Source organism: Tinamus guttatus, unplaced genomic scaffold, assembly GCF_059628265.1.
Source record: "Tinamus guttatus ecotype Peru unplaced genomic scaffold, ASM5962826v1 Tinamus_guttatus_pri_ptg000327l, whole genome shotgun sequence".
Classification (NCBI taxonomy): Eukaryota; Metazoa; Chordata; class Aves; order Tinamiformes; family Tinamidae; genus Tinamus; species Tinamus guttatus.
Genome location: NW_028288861.1, coordinates 5158308 through 5179769, shown reverse-complemented (window position 1 = coordinate 5179769; position 21462 = coordinate 5158308). Strand labels below are relative to the sequence as shown.

Here is a 21462-nt window from a genome sequence, read left to right as displayed (position 1 = left end):
CTGGCTGAAGTAGGCTTACAATTCCATAACATCATTTTCATTTTTAAATAGAACTTTACAGATTAATAGAACTGCAAGTTACATATTGATCACCTCTCCAATGGGAGACTCTGCCTTTAGAGTCATGTACATACTAAAGGTAATTCTGCATCAGCAAGACTCTCGGTCTGAATCTCCATTATTAATAAACCCTAACAGTATACCTATTTTCCACACACCAGTTCTGCGAGACACATTCTTATTTGTATAAAACAAATGTCTAAAAATCCAATTTGACTTGTGGATATACGTACTGACACAGAAAGTCAGTAACTTTCATTTTAAAATATTGTTATGTGATCCAATATTCAAATTCCAAACAACTATTACTAATAAAGATATTTATAACATTAAAACATAAACATTTGTTGATTAAGTAAATTAAGTTTAAATCCTTCTATCTTTAATTGAATTTTCATTTTATATCCAGAATAAAATAATTCCCCCCCAAGGCCATTGTAAAACTACTAAGTACCTAGTTGTACTTACCAGCTAATCTAATAGGCTTATTACAGTAGGTTTATCATGCTTAAAAAGACAGAGTTACATAATCAAAAATGGTGACTCAAAAGAAAAAATCAGTAGGCATAAAGAATATAATATATAAACATGTTTAGAATTTCCACTAAGTAGAGATGCTGCAATTTTTTTAACTCATTTGTCACATCTGGAATGGGTGCAAGCCCTGCGATCTATGTGCCAAATCCATCTCACACTATTAGCACTCAAATGAGTTCAGTTTACTTGATTGTGGTTTCAGCCTATAGAGTGGGGAAAAAAAGTGTTGGATGAAGACTAATTATTTATATTTATTATTATTATTATTATTATTTTACATCATAGGAATTCTTTCAATTAAAGGCAAACTTTTTCTAATTAGACAATTTTCTAATCTCATCCAATTTCCCTTGATTGTATGTACATTTGTATCTACAAGTTGTTTTTCACTAGTGAATATGAGACCTCCCTATCCATTTTTACACTTTCCAGCATGGCAAAGAGAGAGGTACTTAGAGATCTTTTCTCACTTTCTGGGTTGAAAACTGAATTTTCTGATAAACAAATGAGAATCTATAACCTGCTTTGTACTACAGTTCCCTTCTCTGACCAATATTTAAGGATCTGCTGGAAAATCTTGGCTTTCATTCACTAACATAGTCACAATGAAATTCCATTTAAGTGCATAAGACCTATTTTTAAGTGTAGATAAGCATAAATAAAATAACTGTGTACTATGTAATTTTCCCTTTTCCAGATTTTGTAATTTAGCTGATGATTAGTGTTTCATACATCTATTTGGGAGTAGGAGCACAGAGGAAGTGCTCATGGCTTTCTGCTTTCTTTTCTCTTCTTAAGAACAAACAGATACTCTTCCAAAATCCAGTCTCCTGTTTCTTTTTGTGCAAGGCAAATATAACGTAGTCATAAAAAAAAGAGAGAAAGTAGCTTTCAAAGAGGATGTTCATTTGAATATTTTGTTGTGAGGTTGCACTAGTAATCAAGCACTATTAATGACATTTTTAACCAAACAGGTACTTTAGCAAATAATATTGTAATAGCAATATTCCCCTCAACCCATTACATTTTATATGCAAGAATATAATGGTATAAGCATTTAAAATTGTATTAGCAGCCTGAACCTACTTTGAAAAGGGTCCTTTTGGTATGTTCAGAAGGAACACCAAATCTCTCTGCTCCAGGGGCTGGCTCATGTGCATCTCTTGACACATTCTACTTCCCCAGCACCTGAGGGGTCATTGCATTCCTTCCTGTTAAAGATTGTCAGCTGGGGTTCAGCAGAGCGGCTGCAGAATTTATCCCACGCTCCTAAACCTTTGTTTTCCAGCTCAACACACATATTCAGCGCTGAAAGTCATGCTTTTCCCAAGGGGCCTATTTTTCTACAGCATCAGATCTATATGTGTTTGTTGCAGATACTAAATAACTGCAGTTCTAATACTTCTAAAAACGTCACATGTCAAACCTTCTTTTTAGGAGAGCTGGGTGAAATCTCAGGCACTTTACACAGATGCTAGGATTTAACTGCAGATCTTCTTGGATGTCATCTCAGCCCCTGCTCAGAGGTGCCAGAGCACCAGTGATTTGGGTTCAAAACTGTTTTTAGCGGGGCAAGCTATGAACACAGTTTTGGTAGTGGCAAGAGCAATTGGAAGGATGTTTCTGAAACTACCTTCTTAGCCTTCACCAAACCTGCTTAGTACATGATAAAATGTTTAGATTTCCACGATTAACGCAGACTTTCTTCAGGTCCTCTTTTCAGTTTGACGAAGCATACAGAAATACACGCAAAGCTATTTCATAGTGTGTTACTGTGGTGATAGGGATCAGCAAAGATAAATACTATCAATCATCACTGAAAAGCCCCAGGAAAATCACTGTAATGTATATTGTATTTTAAAAGAACCACCTGAATCTTTGTGTGAGGATGTATGTGTGGCTTGCAATTGTGACTCTAGTCTAAGAAAATATTGAAATTAAGAGTTCCAGTTGTATGTAAAATGTGGTTTGCATATGCCCTTGCTTTAAAGACTCATCAAGGAAAGGTCCTGGTATAAAATTTTCTTGAGGAAAAAGAAAGAACATATGATTGCATAAAACTTTCAAAGTACAATGGAAGTCTAAGAGAAATATAATTATTATTGTCGGTTTATCACCTCAAACATGTTGTTGTAAATGTCATTATATCAGATGAGTTTGGAAGCAGGTTTTCCATTTTGCACTTTATTTGACAAGGAGATTCATTGTTCAGAGCAGTTTAAGATGTCAGTCCTTGTGGAAAGAATTGAGCTGTGCTGATGTGCATATGAGCATTCCTCCATCAAAGCATATGATTAAAGAAGGGTTATTCTTCTGAAATATTGTTACCCAAGTTGCCTGAAATATGAGTGTTCTCTTTATTGAAATATAATTTATCACAGTTAGCTCTTTCTAGGTAACCATATAGATATGTTACATATGGCATATGGAAAGCTGGTTACAGTTATCCACAAAATCATATTTGAGATAATTTCTTATTCTGCAGTGCAATAGCTTGTCAAGTAATTGGAATAATTTGTTTCTGACAGATCACATCTTTACACTCAACAGGGAATGAAAAGGAGAAAAGAGAAATCCGGGCATCTTCTAGGCATCTTGCAAATATCTTGTGTCTGCCAGTGGCCCCTTTTTAATTGCTGCAGAATGGCAGAAATCTTCCATCTTGCTTTGGCCATTTCTGCAAAGGGTTTGGGAAATTTTCCTTGCTCTTTCCATGGACAGCAGCTTTCATAGTGAAGAATGAAGTTTGCTCTCCACTGTCATTAGTTTGAACTAACCTGCTATCTTAGCACAGCTGCCTGTTCTATATTTAGACTCCTTTACAATCCCACTAAGCTATTTGACTCAGTAATTTCTTGCAGAAATGAAATTCCACAGATTAATTATATAGCGTGTAAAGAAGTACAGTATCTCCTTCCATCATGTCTGAAATCACTACCAATCCATTTTTATGATTGACTTAGTATTACATGGCTCGAAGAAGGAGAAAGACAGATCTATCTTAACCAAACCATTCATTATTTTGGAATGCTATCATGTCTGTTGTGTTACAAAATGCCATGAAATAGTTATAGACACATATTGTATGCATAACAACCTTTATTTTTCTCTTTCTTCCTCTGTCCTTCCTTCCCTTTCTTTCTTTTTTCTTTCTTTCTCTCTGTTTGTCTATCTCTACATATTACTTATACAGATGTAGCAACCTCTACATTTCCATATGCTGTTGTTCTGTATTGGAAAATCCAGTATGCAGGGCTAAGGACAGCCAAGTCCTGCCCTTTTCCCGTGGTCGTGAGTGGCGGGTGGCACAGAAATGTGCACGCACCCATCACAGACCAACTCTCCCCACAATTGAGGATAATTATTAAGACCGTAGCTCCCCACCTCACCCGGCCAGAGAACTCACACGTAGGCACCCTCCCCCTCCAAGAAGAAACCTCCTCTTTCAACACCCTATATTTAATGCAATCAAATGTTAATTAACTGACAATGGTACAACTGATTGATATGCTTGGCATACTGAGCAGCAGATTCAGAAAAATGAGTATTCATGAATAGCATCACTTTGCAGTTTGCAATAACAAGTCTAGCAATAGAGATAAATCTGTTTCAACACAGTGTATGCTCCGATCATTCTACAAATATTTTTATCAGAGCCTGTTCCCATCAGCCATCCTTGAAGCTCCTCCTCTGCTCGTCTCTCCTTTCTCAGGCCCCAGCCAGCATGCCCTTTGCAGATCCAAACCCTCCCTCCAGCGTGCCTGGCACAGCTGCACGCACCACATATGGAGCAGGCACCACATATGGAGGAGCCACCTCTGCGCCCCCTCCAAGCTCCTTTTGTTCGGTCAGCCCCTTGCCCACCTTTTCAAAATGTTGCTTCATAATTGCCTGCAGCTTTGGAGCCCAGCACTTGCAAATGGGAGTCGCAAACTCTTCCTTTTGTGGCAGAATTGGGCATGGGAAAAGGATGCAAGGGGGGAACTGCTTAACTTGGAGGTGCAGCCAGGATAAAAATTAAAGGAAAAAGTAAAATGGGCAGGAACAGGTTTTGGCATTTATATTCTAATTCATGGCATGCGGACACACTCCATCCCCCCCCCCCCCTCCAGGTATTATTATTGTTTTTTAATAGGCATATTAATATTGGAAGATAGAGCTCCATGGGCATGAAAAGGCTTGTAAAATCCCTGCCTCCACAAAATGAGGTCAAAAGCATCACGGATCAGCTGGGGTCGGCCCAGGAGCTAAGCAGCCCAGCAGAGCTCTGGGACTTGCTTGACTCTTGCCACAAAAATTGAAACAATTAAAAAGACAAATGTCTACATTGTGCCTGGCACTTTGAGGTAGGTAAACCAAAAGCTATGGCCTGGAAACTGTCTGGCATTGGTATGTCGAGATAAATAACGTTCAGTTAATAGAGCTAGCATAATCCTACAAAACTTCTGATTAAACCACTGGCTGGGGACCATTAGGACTTACAGAAAGACTGCTTTTGGTTTTCTTTTCCTTTTCTCTATATATATATAGGTGTATATTTGCCTACAAACATATACTATTTAAAATCTACTTGCTATGACTTAATTTTCAAGCTTGTCAGATGCCAGAGGTGCGTGTTTCTTGGCCCTAATTTGGTCCCATTCTTTGTAGAAAAGCAGCAAAACCTCTACAGGCAGGTCTGGGACTTGGTTATTGATGCTGAAGATATGGTTCAGATACATATGTACAGTAGCCCTGGATCAGAAATTGCCATATCATTTTACTTTAGGGCATATTATGTCTAGTAGCATTTATGCCCCTGCCCTAGAGAAGGGATAGATTTGGGGTAGATGGTTGCTGCTCAATATGATTTTAATCATTCTGTAAATGAGCAGTGTGAAGAATTCTCCTTTCCCAATACTGCTGGAAATCCTGCTAACTATATTTCCCGTTCTGTCAGTCCCAAGATGCTCTTTTGAAAAAGGCTGTAACTGGATCCCTTGCTGCTTTCAAAACATCCTCACAATAATTACAAGAAGGGGAAAATTCGTTAAAAAATAGAATGTGCTTTTAAAAATCAATTTAAGTTCACAATCCTAAGATGCTATAGAGACATGAGCTCAAAACAAGACAGTAGTAGTCATGTTTCTATAACTATTCTTTCCATACCATATCGCTCCATTTTAAGTATAGGAAACACTGTAATTCTGTACTATTTCTATTTTTAATTCTTATTTTGAGAATATCTCTAGTATCCTAGTAATATTTATGTACTTAGGTTGCTGATTTAGATTTAATTCTAACTCAGTTTTTAACTTTCCCTATGCTGCAGAACTAAATTAATGATACTTGCTACTGCATAGAAAATAACCTTTTTAAAGCATTAAAGCACGTAACACTTGCCCATTGCACAGTCCCATGCAGTGTCAAGTTCATTTATGGTCCAGTCCTTAAAACTTTTTTTTTTTTTTCAATCAGGGACAAGCATGAGCAAATAGTTAGATGGCACATGAAAAATGCACGCAACTCAGGCTGACAGAAAAGGTATAAAAGATAGGGTGAGCCTGGAAAGGTAGAGGCACAGCACTGAAGGCAATAGATCAGATGTCATTTGTTGGCCAAAATCCCTCTCAAAGTGATGCTATTATTAGGAATAAGTTTGTAGAAACTTGTCAGTGAAGGAGATTGACTTAGCTGAGAACTTGACGTCCCCTTTAATCTCTCGGGCCAACTACGAGAACCGTCTGGTCTGAACATTAATAACCCTTTCTCTGTGCACTGCAGCACAGAAACCTTTGAAACATTATTCTTGATGTCTTCAGTTCCAAAAGAATGCCCCTTTTAAAGATTCATTTTAGCAAAATTTTTTTGCTCTGCTCAACACAGGGGAATTGGAATGAAATTTAGAACGTGGGCAGGGAAGAACAGCCCACGCGCTGTGCGAACCCTTCACCCCTCTGAGGAGGAAGGGGAAGATGCCCTCCAGCTGATGGTGTGTCTTTGAGTTTACCGTGAGCAAAGAGCAGCAGCAATGCTGCATCACTGCTGATTGCACGCTCAGGTATGCAGGTGTGTAAAATGAAAAGCATAATCCACTCACAAAGAAACCACCTGAATTTCTCTTACTACAACAAGGACACAGAGGCACTAGTCCATAAAAACTCTTTGACTTACCTCGGGGAAAAGGCAGAGCATCAGGTGAGAAGAAGCCTGGCAAAGTGGTTCACAAGGGTAGCCCTATATAAAACTACTGTGATTACAAAACACCTTTTAAATCACAGTCCCCAGTATGCGCTTTACCAGCAGCGTTAGCGCGGCTCCCTGAGCTGGAAGCTGGAGAGCTCTGGCTCTCCGTGGAAGGAATGTGAAGCAGGCAGGAAAGGGAGATCCACACGTCAGGGCCATTGCTGTCAATTGGGCTCCTCACACATTGCAGATGTTGTTCAAGCGTGAGCCAGGGAGTGTGAGGAATAAAAAGCAGCCTATGGAGCCCTGGGTGGGGACAACCCCTGCAGAAAGCTCATAGCAAGCGCCTGCACCACAAGACATTTTCACCCAGGGTCTGCAGAGGAAGCTATGTATGGCTTGACATTAGAGGTAATATTGGTACATCAACATTATTTTTAAACTACACCAATATTTTTCTTCAGGGAGTTAGCACTGGAACTTCTCCCAGGTCTATTTGCACAATTTGGCCATAAGCATATGACTTGACATAAGACATGAACAAATCCTGTAGCATATGTGTCAGAGATGTCTTTCAGAAATCTATTTTTATTGACATCAATATCCAATAGCTTTTAAGCGAGAAGAAAAATAAAAAAGAATAAAGCTTATAAGCATGCCAGAAAGAGGATAGTTGTTAATGATGGACCTTGCATCACAGTCATAAAAATGATAACTTTATCTCCTGAGACCAAATAATATAGACCTGGGAATACCACTTAAATTAAAATGTTCAGCCTCTCTCAGAAAGTAACCACAGAGCCACAGAAATTTGAGTTGTGACCATATAATATTCCAGATATTGCATGATGAATATGTGGTTTATTGATTTGACAAGTACTGCAATTTTCCCCTAGGAAAAAAAAAGTGAATTTGTGGCAAATAGCCTAATAGAATGGTACAAGTAATTGATGGAGTTCTGCACAGTCTGTTGGGTGAGGTGACAGATCTGAAAAGCCTCTGACTTATTAGTTTTCCTGTCATCATAGTGTAAGATATGACTATAGTCAAAGAAAGTTTTAAAAAATGTAATATAAACCAGAAAATGCTAGGGAGACAAAAGAATGATTCAGAACTCAATTCCCATGTCAAAACCATTTTACAAACCATGCTTGAAATAACTGATAAAGTAACATAATTGGCACTATAAATATTTTACTAAAATTAGGGGTTATATTCAGAATTACTTTTTATATAATTTAAAAAATAGTTGAAATATGTTACAGTTGTCTTTAACTAGATAGTTACACATTTTAGGTAGTTATAAGTTTACCCTAATGATTTTTACATGATACAAAGACAAGCAAGAGCAGAAAACTTTACAGATCCAAAAGGCTGTCTTAAAAATTGACACATATTATATTATTAACATTTTCCTTCCAGTTAAAGAGTTGCTTTCTGCTGCCTGATCCATGTCAAGACTATGTTGCAGAAATCTAAATTGGGAGATAAATAATTCACTCACAGTAGTAATAGGAAGTGTTAATCATTTGAAAAACATGAGTTTTTGTTGTTGTTGTTGTTTTGTGGGTTTTTTTAATGTCTTTTCCTTCAGTATTGTACAAACATATTGGCTGGTTGATACAGTTCCTCTTTTAGGTAGTAGCTAGGCTTATGAACCTGATGCTCCTTCCTTAAAGGAAACAGAATGTTGGAGTATTTTGTACAAATATATATAAAAATGGAAAAATAACGATAAAAAGATGGTATGGGAGCGCATTCCCTGCTGTTTAACTTTCCTGACACTCCTTCACAACAGTAATTTAGGAGATGAATGTCATGTTTTCCGAGATTTCTTATAAAGCAGCTTGCCTCTTTTAGCCACCCAATACAGTTTTAGCACAAGATAAAAATGTACAATCCAAGTCACTGAAACAGCCAACTTCAAAAGTGATTATACAAAAATATACAAAGCTTATTTGATGTAGTTATACAAATGAATGAAATTTTAAAAGGCAGAAAATGGCGTAAAACACCAGATCAAACAAGTAATGGTAAAGAAAGAAAGATCCAATACAACAGTGTATCACTGCCCACTGCATCATTTCCATTGCCTATGTACTAGCTAATCCACTAAATATTTGTCTCCCTCTCTTTGACCTAAAAGACCTGCCGAATCTTTCATGAAAAGGATCTCTACCTCTGAGCCAGGTAACACAGAGCTCCCCCTGGTACAACAAGCTCCTGTCTCTAGGAAGTATTTGCGAACAAAAACCACATCCTTCGGGACTCGGGGGCAGTGTTCTGCTCTTGGAACGCAGGTAAAACAGATCACCAGTTCTGCTCTTTTTTCCCCAATAAACTATGTTTATTATGCCAATTCTAATTACCATGCAATCTAATGGTTTTAAGGCTTATATTTTCCACATCACCGGACATCACAAACATGAAAGCATTTTATACTGTCATTATACATCAATGTTTGCACTTGGTTATACATATATACAGAAATTATTCACACATCTTAACCTTGCTATTTCCTCCTTTCAAACCAACATAATTTTACTGTGAAAGCAGCTTTTTAATAAATGGTATAAGAAATACAGCAAGGCACACATTTTTTAAAAACTTTTTTTCTCATTACCACCTCAAGAAGCATAAAAAACCAAAATGTTGTACATAATTCAGTAGAATGTCAACAGTTCCTAGTATACAACACTGTGTAGTTGTTTCTTGAAGTGTTGCATAGATTAAATTTTAAAACAAAATAAATAAAATGGCATTTACTCTAATAGCTTAATTTTTAGATGCACTGAATCAGGAGGGCTAATGACTTCTTTTTGCTGCAATCCAACAAAATTGTCATTTTAAACATAAAATAGTTTCAATAAACATATGCATTGTACACATAAATATTAAATTTGATTCAGAAAATAAAAGACTACTGACAGGTACAGTTTGGAAAAGATGAAGCAGACTGATCATGAATTCTGTGGCACTAGAAAACTTTAAAGAAGAAGAAAACTGATGATAAGTAGTACAGGAGCATCCAATTTAGGAAGGGGAATTCATTAGAGGTAGCTTGGGAGAGGAATCCATACGAAAGCAAATGGCTTTGCTACAACACCAAATGATCACTGAAATAGGACCACCATATGCAGCCTAACCACAAAGCCAACACGGACAAAATCACATTTGGAAAGAAAATTTATCTTGGGAGTCAGCGTAATGAAAGGCAGTGATACAATGGAATTGGAGGTCATCCCAGGGTTTACAGGATGAACCTGCACCTGAATTGCAGCCAAGTTTCTAAAAGGAAACAAAAAAGTAATAGTAGGTTACAGAAAATGCAGTTTTATTTGCAAAACATAGCTCTTCCAGAACAACCACAGACAGTCATTAAATGATCACATGCCAAAGCCTTTAATGCAGAAGCATACAGTAGGCAAACAATAATTTTTAACAGCCTGAGGTACAAGTTATTGTAAAAAATCGTATTGATGTAAAAAACTCATTGATTTTTGTAAAGACTTTGTTTCCAAAGAAACACGGGAAGTCATCAAATCTGACCTTTTCCCTGGCTCCTGTCCTCATCCTTACCTGTGAACTTACCTTCAGCGCACTCAAAGGTGCACTGATCAATGAAAACACATGAATTTGCAAACGCCAAACAAAAAGGGCTACCCAGCACTCAGTTCAATATTTATGTAAACATATACAACGAGATTTCAACAGAGAGGAGGAGAGGGTTGTCACAGAAGTGGTCCATGAACAGAACTGTCAATGCCATCGCTATATTTTAAACTGCAAATTGCTACTTAGACATGTCTGGTACCAGCAATGAGTTAAATTTTCCTACCATAGAATTATCCAGCTTGGAGTTTAGGGTTAGACTATTCATCAAAGAGCACAGGCTTATGATGAGGATTATGAAAAAATAACTGTCAGAATACAGCTCAAAGATTAGCGCAAAGTACATCTTGTAGGTATTTCCTAACAGGCACTCCAGCCGTGCATTATGTGTCTTCCAAATTAAGCAGGACCATCTGCCTCTATCCAGTTATCTTCTCCTTCGATCTTATTTGCTGTAGCTGACCCACCTCAACTTACTGAGGAAATATACTTCCATGAAAATAATAACAATTTGTTTAGAAATGATGCAAGCAAAGGCGAAGATTGCATCAAATGTGCATAAAACTCTGGCATGAGTTTTATTATATCCATGGTAAGAAAAGTCTCACTGATGGGACTACTTCATTGTTTTCAAAAGTTTTATCATTCACAGACAATATAAGATTATCTGTTGATTCTATTTACATTTTTTTGAAGCCAGCCGTTGTGATGAGCTAAAAAATCATGACTGTGTTTTAAGCTCAGTAAAGAAACATCACTGCATCCAGCTCCCTATAAAAACTCCAAGAAGAAAAAAAATGGTAGGAAAAGATTTAGACTCTTTGTACAGTGCCAGTTTCTAAAAGTAAATTATTACATACTAGCTATTGTGCAAATCTCTATTTTTGCCCTATAATGAATAATCAACTAACAGTACTTTGCATTTATGCATCATATTTTATCTGTGGATCTCAAGAAGCTTGATTCATGCTATACAGGTCCCATCAATCATTACTCTCACTACACAGTCACTAAAGAAACTGAGGCAGGGAGGGAATAGGTGATCCCAAGAATCTATTGCTGAGCAGGAAATAACAGTCAGACCTCCGGAGCCCCGGGCAGCTGGCAGCTGGGCAGCTGCCACCCTGTTCCTTGGGGTCCTCCAGGGTACAGTAAATGGCAGGATATTTTGGCTAACATCGCAGTGTTGTCAGATAAACCTGATTTATTCTTAAGCCCATGTATATTTTTAAGATGAAGTCAAAACTTAAGTTTAAATTACACAGGAAAAGGCTTTTGTGACTTACTTGTAAGCACAAACAGATAACCCAGAGCAGTCTAAAGTATTTTCTGGAGAAGCCTTTGGACACATCACATAAACCTCCTCAATGTATTGATCTCTGCACACACTGAACCCCTGACTAAGAATTCCCCTCCCACTGGTGAGTCACAGGTCACAGTGGCAGCAGCAGATTGCATGACCTGGGATCCCAAAAGATTGTTCCTGCAGGCTGTCCACTATTGAGAAAGAAAAGCAGCATAGCTGTATGAGCACCTCTGCTGAAGGGCTCTACGTGGGCTCGTACAAGGCTAAACAGTGCTAAGAGGGGTATTTTCGAGTCCGCTTATGGAATTGTTATTACCTTCCCATAATGGTCATTTTTAGAGCACACTGCTAAATAACAAGCTTGCAACTTACATACATTTGGCAGAAATATTTTCTTCTCTATTGCTTTTATCCTCTTGCAGAGCCAAGGCAAATAGTATAAAATCAGACTACATTTGAAACTATGCCTTTTTTACCTTTGAATTCTGAGTATGCTTTTAAGGTACACACATACTATAGATTACTTTTCTCTAAGTATTGCAGCTACACATGGAATTACACATTTAAATGAGCTTACAGCACAGGTGCTACAGGAAAAATAATGGTGTTTGCCATTTATCTTTCAAATTAAATAATGTGTTTTTAAATAGTAACTTTTTTCATAATACACTTATGGGAACAACATTTATCTGTCACATTTTAAAAGATGTATTAGTAATAAATGTAAATTACCTTTGGAAAATCAGTAATTAGCCTCATCAAAAAATAAACAATCTGCCACCAAAAAGATAATCTTTAGCATAGTTAAGTATAATAACTGTTATTTGAATAAGTTAACAAATTAGGGTAGATTGCTTCTGTAATTCATTCCCCATAGCATGAGAGATGAAGTTAAAGCACCAAGCTTGCAAATGGGGGAAGGGAGCTCAGACTTTAGTGAAACCACATCTAGCAGCTCACATTTTCAGTTTTTGATGTACTTGAGATACACTATATGTATCCTAGGACTTTGCAACTGAGAATAATACAGTACATAATTTCCATGGAAACAATGTTCTATATCACTTTAAAGAAAATCTCCTTAAAAGCAAAAAGCAGGATATAGCGTGATGGGCTTTGATGTCTTAAGATATCTGCCAAGCCTAGGCAAAAATTAAAACTCTGATACAACTCTATCAAACTGTCACATACAGTCTTTGCACATCATTTCACTGCATTGCAGAGCATTTGTAACTATCTCCATCCTCTATGTCCAATCTTAGTCCTAGTGCCTTGTTAGCTGCATATTGTCATATCCCAGGCTAATGAAAACACAGCTGGGTGCCATATAAGTATCTATGGAGTTCTGAAGTGCGAGGGGAAGTTTATACACTGCTTTGAGATGAAAAAGTACTAATGAAGTACAAAGTTATGTTATTATCCTCATCAGTAAAACAATGAGAACAAGAAGAATGTCACACTCATGGTAGTAACTATTCTTCCTCAAAACAGTATTGAAGAAAGAGTGAAAAAATCAGAAACTGATAAAATATTAATTTAGGAAAACCTTATGTTTACAGCATAATCACTTATCAACTGCACAGTTTTGTCATCATTTCAATTTCCACACAGAAACTTCCATATACACATTATCTTTTTAATGCAATTCTAAAACATAGTATTATCTTTAGGTTTCTAATTTCCAATTGATTTCTGTTGTTTCTCCAGTTATGCGGATGCGTTCAATTACTAACCTAATCAACAGGTCATGAAAGTCCATTTCAAACCCTTCAAGAAATATCCTTTCTCTTCTATCACAATTTAAAGATAATATATTATTCAAATAGATATATGTCTGAAAGGGATAGTTGCAAGATGTACTGTTGTCATAACCCCAAGGACTTCACTAGACATATTCATATATATGTAAATATGTGAATGGTAGGTGAGCCACCAATATGTGCAAAATAAAACCCAAAACATAATAAAATAACATAACAAAGTAGGAAATGCACAAGTTAAACATCCAATAGCAGCAATCTAGTTTGTATAAATAGGTCCAGACCCTCTGCAACAGCTACACAGCTCTCAGTAGGATTGTACTAGTGGTTTTTATGGGCAGTGATAAATAACATCCTGTTTTCATAGAAATACCACAGAATCATAGAATAACTTTGGTTGGAAGGAACATCTGAAAGTCATCCAGTCCAACCTCCTGCACAAAGCAAGGCTGTCTTCAAAGTTAGATCAGGTTGTTCGGGGTGTTGTCATGCTGAATACTGAAACTCTCCAAAGATGGAGATTTCACAGCCTCCCTGGGCAACCTTTTTCAGTGCTTAACCTTGTGTCTTGTTGTAATTTCCCTTGCTACTTGCCTGTGACAAGCAGCAGCATTTGGAATTAGAGTGGCATTTTGAGTTGTCATGCTGGATCTGGAGGAGCTTTTCCAGGCTAATGGTGATTCACACATGCTGGCTCCTGGGCCACAGAATAAATAGTAAGACACAAAACAGCATCATTACATGCCACGAACTGGCCCAGTTTTTGTAGATTTTTTTTTCTTTGTTAAATGTACAACGTATACTCAGAAATTTATGTGAGGCTAGAAACTACTAGCCATTGAACCACTTTAAAATTTTGGCAGAGACTGGAGCCACTTTTTCACCTTAGGATCAAACATTTTATTTATATGTCAAAATGCACATCACAAAACATAACTGAAGCAATCAGTACTGCTATTGTGGCTACCGGTTTACATCTGCTTTCGTGTTCGGGTCTTTACATTACCCTCAAATTATACTCTTCACTGATGTGACAAAGATTTCTTATTTTGGTAACCTCAACTTTTGGCCCGACATTATGTCTTAGTTATTGTATTCTTAATAATAGCTTAGTGAACTTAAATCATGGCAAACTGACATCAAGAGATGACTTATCTTTCTATTTATTCTCCAGTCTGCTTAGCCATTCTTCATGGCTTGTCTGTAAATATTGTAGAGCTCCAACTCACTGGTCACCCAAAATGCTTGTAAAACCAGAAGTTCAGCTTCATCAAGTGCTTTTGAATACCTCATAAGGCCAGCTGACTGTGCAGAAGGGGGTCAGTGAGTAGAGCTGGTTTCTGATAAATTCCACAGCTCAGATGGTAAGGGAAGAGGACGCTGATATAGAAATACCACTTTTCAGGGATTCCCAAGTTCTGCAAGATAGTAGATCTGAAGTATTCCAGAAGACAGCAGTTCCAGTCAGTGCAAAGCCAAAGGGCAAGAAGCAGTATTCACTGCATTCATTGTCCAGTGGCATGTGAATTGGAATTATGGTGTAATCAAATCAAATGATACAGCACTATCATAAAAGAAAAGCCCAGTATGGTGATTCATCTCCTTTCACTGTACAAAAATGTTCAAAAAAAAAAAATAATGTGCAACTTGTATATTGTAGAGTACATACCTGTTCTTAGGATAATGTACGTGCCTGGAGAGGTTACATTCTATCTGTGCATATTTATATGCCTTTCCTTATGAAGATTCAGGAGGTTTTCTTCGCAAGTAAGAGTTTTAGTGTTCTGGTGTAAAACCTCCTTATCTTGTGAATGGCCAGGCTTTAACTGAAAGTCTAGAGCGGAAGCCTCTTCGGAAGCAGCAGCACATCCTCTGGGCTCTTCAACTCCAGGTGTTTTTCCTGTGTTACTCTTTTCACGTCCAAAACCTTCATGTAGGCTATCTGAAATCAGCAAGTCAGCAGCAGTATTTTTCAGATTGTTTACTGATTTTTTTGTGTTAGGATTTGGGATATTTATATCAGCATTATTACATAAGAAAGATAAATCCCTGCCTTCCGTTGAAGTTTTAACTTCTCCTAATGACTTTACATCTTTGCGTGACGGCAGAGATGCTTCAGGAGTACTGTCAGAAATGGACTGATGCTGCTCAACCCGTTCTTCTTCAGGACAAGCTTGAAAAAAACATTCAATGTTTTCCTTCTCATCTGTGAAGTCCACTGGTATGGGAGTGCTGCTCTTTTCCTCTATGTATTTGGTTACCTCTCCACAGTCACTATCGTGAGAAGAAAGTGAGAGATAAGAATAGAAGTCACCTTTTCTTAGCTGGATGGGTCGGTGAGAATGTTCTAACACTTTTTCCTTTATCTGTGCTAAGGAAGCTGGAGCAGATGACTCACATTCAGGTTGTGATTTACTCTTCAAAGCTGTTGATGCCATGTCAATTATCTCCATCACAAAGTTGTGTACTGAGCCATCTTCTACATTTCTTTTGTCAAAAGCTTCAGATTCACAGTTGCAGCATGAGTCATGACCACTGGCTGAGGAGATATCTTCTGTTTCATTAGACTTTAGGGCAGCACAACAATCAACAGACTTTTCCCTAATACTTGTTCTGTGTTGTTGACCACTAGGTAAGGATGTTAGTTGTATCTCTACACAATTCATTTCTGAGGCAGATTCAAGACAAGGCTTTTTGGCAGGAGAGTAAGCAGCACTATGACCATCAAACTGAAGATGACTTTGACATTCTTTTGGAGGGTTTCTGGATCCATTTGACTGCAGAACACCCTCCTTGACACCCATATTTGAATCATCTGAACTATCTGTAAGTGCTTCACAGACACAATATTCATTTTCAGCCTCCCTAACATCAAGTGACCTAGGAGTTCTTGGAGTTGCTGATGTTCTAACAAGCTCTTCCTTTTGACTGCCAAGAGTATTTTCAACATTGCCATTCTCCACATCATCCACAAGGTGATCTTTAGCAATTTGGGAACTATCTTTTATTCTGTGACCCTTTGTCCCCTTTCCATGATCAGATGATACATTCTTACTATTGCCATTATTTTCCGATATTTTCTGGACCGAACCATTCAAAAGTGTTTCAATGCTGAATGTATCTGTGGCTTTTGCTGTCTCATTACTAACTTTACTGCGCTGAATTTCATCACTGAGGTTACTTTTTCGCTTCTCCCTAGTCAAAGAAAATTTTGGTCTAATCCAAGTTTGGAGTTCATTTTTTATATAATCAAGCCCTGAAATTAAATTGCATTCTTCATAAATATCCTCATCAGTTGCTATACTGGAGTCATCATCTTCATCTTTGATACCCAGCTCTTCCTCAGTTAAGGTAAGGGTGGAACTTGAAAGCAAATCACTGTCATCTTCATCATCAGTACAAGCAGAAGTGCAGGAGACATTAACAATCATGCTGACGTTGACATCACTCTCATCAGCTACAGATCTATTAAGATGTTTTCTAAATGATGCATTTGAATCTGGTACTTTATTTCTGTGCAGTACAATGTCTTCAGAGCAGACAGAAAGATCCTCACTGCTGCTGAGTTCAGTGAGAGAAGCCACTGAGTCTTCATTGATTGAAGATGCAATATCTAAAGACATCTGTCCAGTAAAAGACATTTTTTGAGAGCTGCTTTGGAGTGTTATATCAGAAATGCTACGCTTTATCTTTTGATCTAAAGGACTCTGGATATTCTCTAAACGATTCAGAAGATCTAACGTCCTTTTACTGAGCTCTCCAACAGAATCGCTGCTTGCACTTATGTCTCCTGAGCCATGATGACTAAAAAGATCTTCGTTGCTTTTGTATGAAGTCAGCCAGCTCTCCAAAGAAGTGCTTCGCTGAAGACCATCGCCACTTTTAAAAATATTTGAGCTGAACAAATCACCCACTACAGAAAGAGATTCTAGTGAAGAGCTGCGAGATAAAGTTGAAACTTGTCTTGTATTCTGTGCATCAGTTAATTTTCTTACGGTTTCTGCAGATTTACAGGAACTGGGATCTGATTCTCCAGAGATATCTGTCAAAATACGGTCATGAATAAAGCCATCTGGTTGTGACTCTCCAGATTCATGTTCAGATTTGCCAGCTATTTTATCAAAACAAAATCCATGAAGAAAAGTGCCCTCTGTATGTGTTTTTTCAGCTTGCGACTGTTTCATTATCACTGGTAATTTGAATTTAGAGTCTTGAAGATATGAGTAATCATAGAATGTAAACACATCATGTTTTCCTTGCAATTCTTCAGGACAGACTGGGTTACACTTGGTAATACTGTTCAACTCTCCATCATTTTCACTTGCACAACGTGCAGAAGGTGCCAACTGGAAATTATCTGAGAGATTAAGGTGGTGGTCTTCATCTTGTTTTATTTTTTGTTTTATTACTTCAACTATGTCATCCATTTGAACTTCTGCATGTCCAATTTCAGGATTACTCTGAGTGGTTTCAATACCATTTAGCAAAAAAATCTCTGAATTATTTGTAGTTTCTGTATCACATTCACTCACTATTCCACTCTCACTCTCAGAATGCCTGCTTATGTTTCCACTGTGGTACATGTAGTTATATGGTTTTGTCAGTGTGGCCCCCTCAATTAGATCTGGCAGGGATTTGGTAGATGAAAATGAGGAGTCTTTACTAAGACTTTTATTTAAAATGTTCGATTGCGTTACACTGGGGAGCTTGGATGTTTTTTTCAAGAAAGCCATGTGTTTTTTTTCTGATAATTCAATGTTATGAAGGCTATAGACTTGATAGATGTGAGGAGTTGGAGGAGAAGTCATGCTAGGACAATAAAGAGGACTTCCACGGTCACTGACACTTCCCTCTTCATTCAAATCATTATCACCACATTCTCCTGAGGTGGACTTCTGGCTTAGATCATCCTTCTTGAGCTCCTGATCAGGATCCTTTATCTCTTCATGAATACTGATCAGCTTATTACTTATGTCTGTTTCGTCCCATTCTAGGGCATCTTCACTCGAACCATTCAGCTCCATCAAACTGGGATCAATGACGTTCAGAGACTCCTGTAAAAATATCGAAGATTGAAAATATTTACAACTCTACTTTAAGAGTGCTTCCACTGAAGTTACATCAATAAATTAATGGAGTAAAGTGCATTTTTGGAACAATGATCAGAGAGGCTTTTAAATCTATTACATATTGTGTACCACTAAAACAATCAATTAAAATTAAACCCATTAAGTTCTACATGATTTCTTCATTTTATCTTTTTTCCCATTATAATATAATAAAGAAATTTGATTTTTCTTTAAGAAAGATTTCTCTTGGTGAGTCATGTGACTAAAATATTTATTCTAAGCTTTAGCCAATCCATTGAATCTCACAGAAATGTAGTAGTAAGTAAAAAACATGCTATTCGCATTTAACTACATTGGATACACGAAATCATCTCTTAGCCTACTTAAGTTTAAAAGATTTGAGATGATAGGATTTATTAAAGGATGTTTAAAATTTTTATAACAGAAATTTTTATAGTCTCACTCTTAGAACAACTATTCCAAAGTAGCGGAAATCACAAGACTTGAATAAACTCACCATGATGAATTTCTGTTGAAATTTCTGTTTATGCTTTGCTTGCTAATAAAAGCAGTGCTAATGACCAGTTAGTAAGACTAATGAATGTTAAAATCTTGAGCTGTAAGAACCATCAATCAGTCTAATCAAATACTACATGAATTTCAAATATTTTCCATGCTGACACTATTCTCTGGGAAAGTGCTAATAAATAATTGAGCTAAGCTTAGTTTCTTTTCTTTTTTTTTCCCCAAGAGTTTTGTAACTTTCCACTAATACTGGTTATTACAGCTATTACAGGCTCAGTACATCTCATCTCCAAAGTTGTTCCTTCTAGAAACACCTGTGGGAGAGCTAAATAGTCATACTACAGATTCATTTGAAAATCGTCAAAATGGTCCCTGATTTGGGGCTGGCTCTCTGAGTACAATTTCACTTTATCTTTCTGGTTTTTGAGCTGTCTCTGTTTTAAGGAAGACTCAGCTCATACAGTAAATCTTGTAATAGCACTGTTACCTAATACAGAATTGTTTACATAACCTTAACAGAGCAGTGATAACTATACCCAAAAAAGCAAACACTTTTTCCAAAAAAGCTTTCAGTAATGATGTCTCTCTATGTCTACAGCTTTCTTGGAGCATTGCTTGTTTTTCAAATACAGCATTGATGACATGCCAAACTGTTCTAAATTACAAATAACTTACAAACTTATTGAAATACAAACAGATAAAATGAGGCTATGGTCAAATGAAGCACAGTTGTATGTAACTTGAGTATTAGCTTAGATTCATAAAGACTCACCCAAGGCCAACATACAGAGAAAGACACATACCTCTCTGACTGGGGTTCTCAGCTGTGAGCGCTCTTCTTAGAGCAGACACTAAGCCTGCTCAGTCTTTTCATGAGATGATGAGATATTTTTCAACAGCCCAATTGGTAGGGCACTCATTCAGAGTGTGGGAGATTTTGTTAAACTGGGAACAAGTGACATAAACCAGGTTCCTGAATCCTGCCTACAAACTCTTATGGTAAGGACCCAACAGATGCTGTTTCATTGTGCATAAAATAATTATATATTAATTGAGTCCTAGAGAGACAAACAGATTTTTATCCTACCATGCAGTGTTCATATTTGACTGGCATAAGGGACAGATAGGTTCAAATCCCTGCCCCAGCGTCTATTTAATTATGGAAACAGGGTCGCACTGCTTCTGTGGGAGACACCAAGGGCATCCCATCCCAATACGTCCTGTAGCCCAATGGCTAATGCGCACAGCTGACATAAAGAACAATTTGCCCAAACTAGGCAGAGTAGCTCTCCACCATCCAGCAGCGTAATACAGTGACTGGTGTATTGGAGAAAATCAGACAGCCTCCATGTGAACCATATCTGTGTCCTCGGAGTCCCTTGGGCTGAGCTGGAAGGCAAGTCTCTGAGCAGTGCAGCTATATTAAGGTATTGCAAATAATCACACGTAGAAATGGGGGTGCCAGAGAATTTTTGCATTTCGACAGGTCAGGAGGCCTTGGGGATTTTGACAATCTTTCAAATCTTCTATTTCAAAATATCTTGTTAAAGGCAAGTGTCTCTTTGTGGATATATCCTAAAATGTTAATAGAGTAAATTCATTAAACAGTTCTTTTTGTCTGTGAGACAATAAAAAATGTAGCTTACATCTTAAATTCCTGTGAAAACACCCATTTGCCAGATAACCATGGCTATCAGAGCAATGCTGTATATTGTGGAGTTTAGCAGTCCATATTTGGATTTATCATTTATGTTTCATAAAGGCTTCAGGTTGGGACTTAGTTGGGCCCAGTTTCCCACATAGCTAAGGAGAGACACATCAATTCATCAATCCTCGAGTAAAAAACAGTGCAAGAGAATGACAAGTTTTAAATTAAGTTCATTTGAAAGCCTGTTAAATTAAACAAAAAATCAGCTAAACACACTCATTTTCTTTGTGGCATGTTTTACTACTCTGTCACACTTTGCATTAGGAAGACATTGCTATGCAAAGCATCCAAAACCACACAATTTATTGTTTTAAGCTTCTGCCAGCTGCTAAAAGAAATTCCTGAAGGCAGGAAATCAGCAGCAGGTTCCAAGGATTTTATGTTCCACAGAATTTGATTTTGTTTCTTAAAAACAAAACATTTGGTCCTTATTGGTCAGCAAGATAACCTTTCCCCTGTAAATCACCACTTGGATGCCTTGTTTATTCTGCAAGTCAGATGGACTAAAACAATAAAACATGTAGAGTTGTGACCTCGGTCCATTCATCTTCACCAAGTGTTCCTTACTTCAAAGCCCATTTTTTATCCTTCAAATGCAGATGCTCTTCTAAGGCCTGGTATATACTTAGAAGTTTTACAGGCATAACTATGATGGCAAAGGAATGTTTTTCTGACTGTCACAGTTATATAGCCCAAGGCTCTTGTGTATGCAGGTATGCT

At 37.4% G+C, this 21462-nt stretch overlaps 1 protein-coding gene across 2 annotated transcripts in view; it reads right to left on the bottom strand.

Annotated features, from left to right (window-relative positions):
• Positions 1–14316: 14316 nt before the first annotated feature.
• AKAP6 (A-kinase anchoring protein 6) overlaps positions 14317–21462 on the bottom strand; it is a 203735-nt gene continuing 196589 nt past the window's right edge. For both annotated transcript variants that reach the window (XM_088529284.1, XM_088529285.1), the window contains exon 12: positions 14317–18494. In XM_088529284.1, the coding sequence (XP_088385410.1) occupies positions 15150–18494 (3345 nt within the window). In that variant the 3' untranslated portion in view covers positions 14317–15149. The remainder of the gene's footprint in view (positions 18495–21462) is intronic.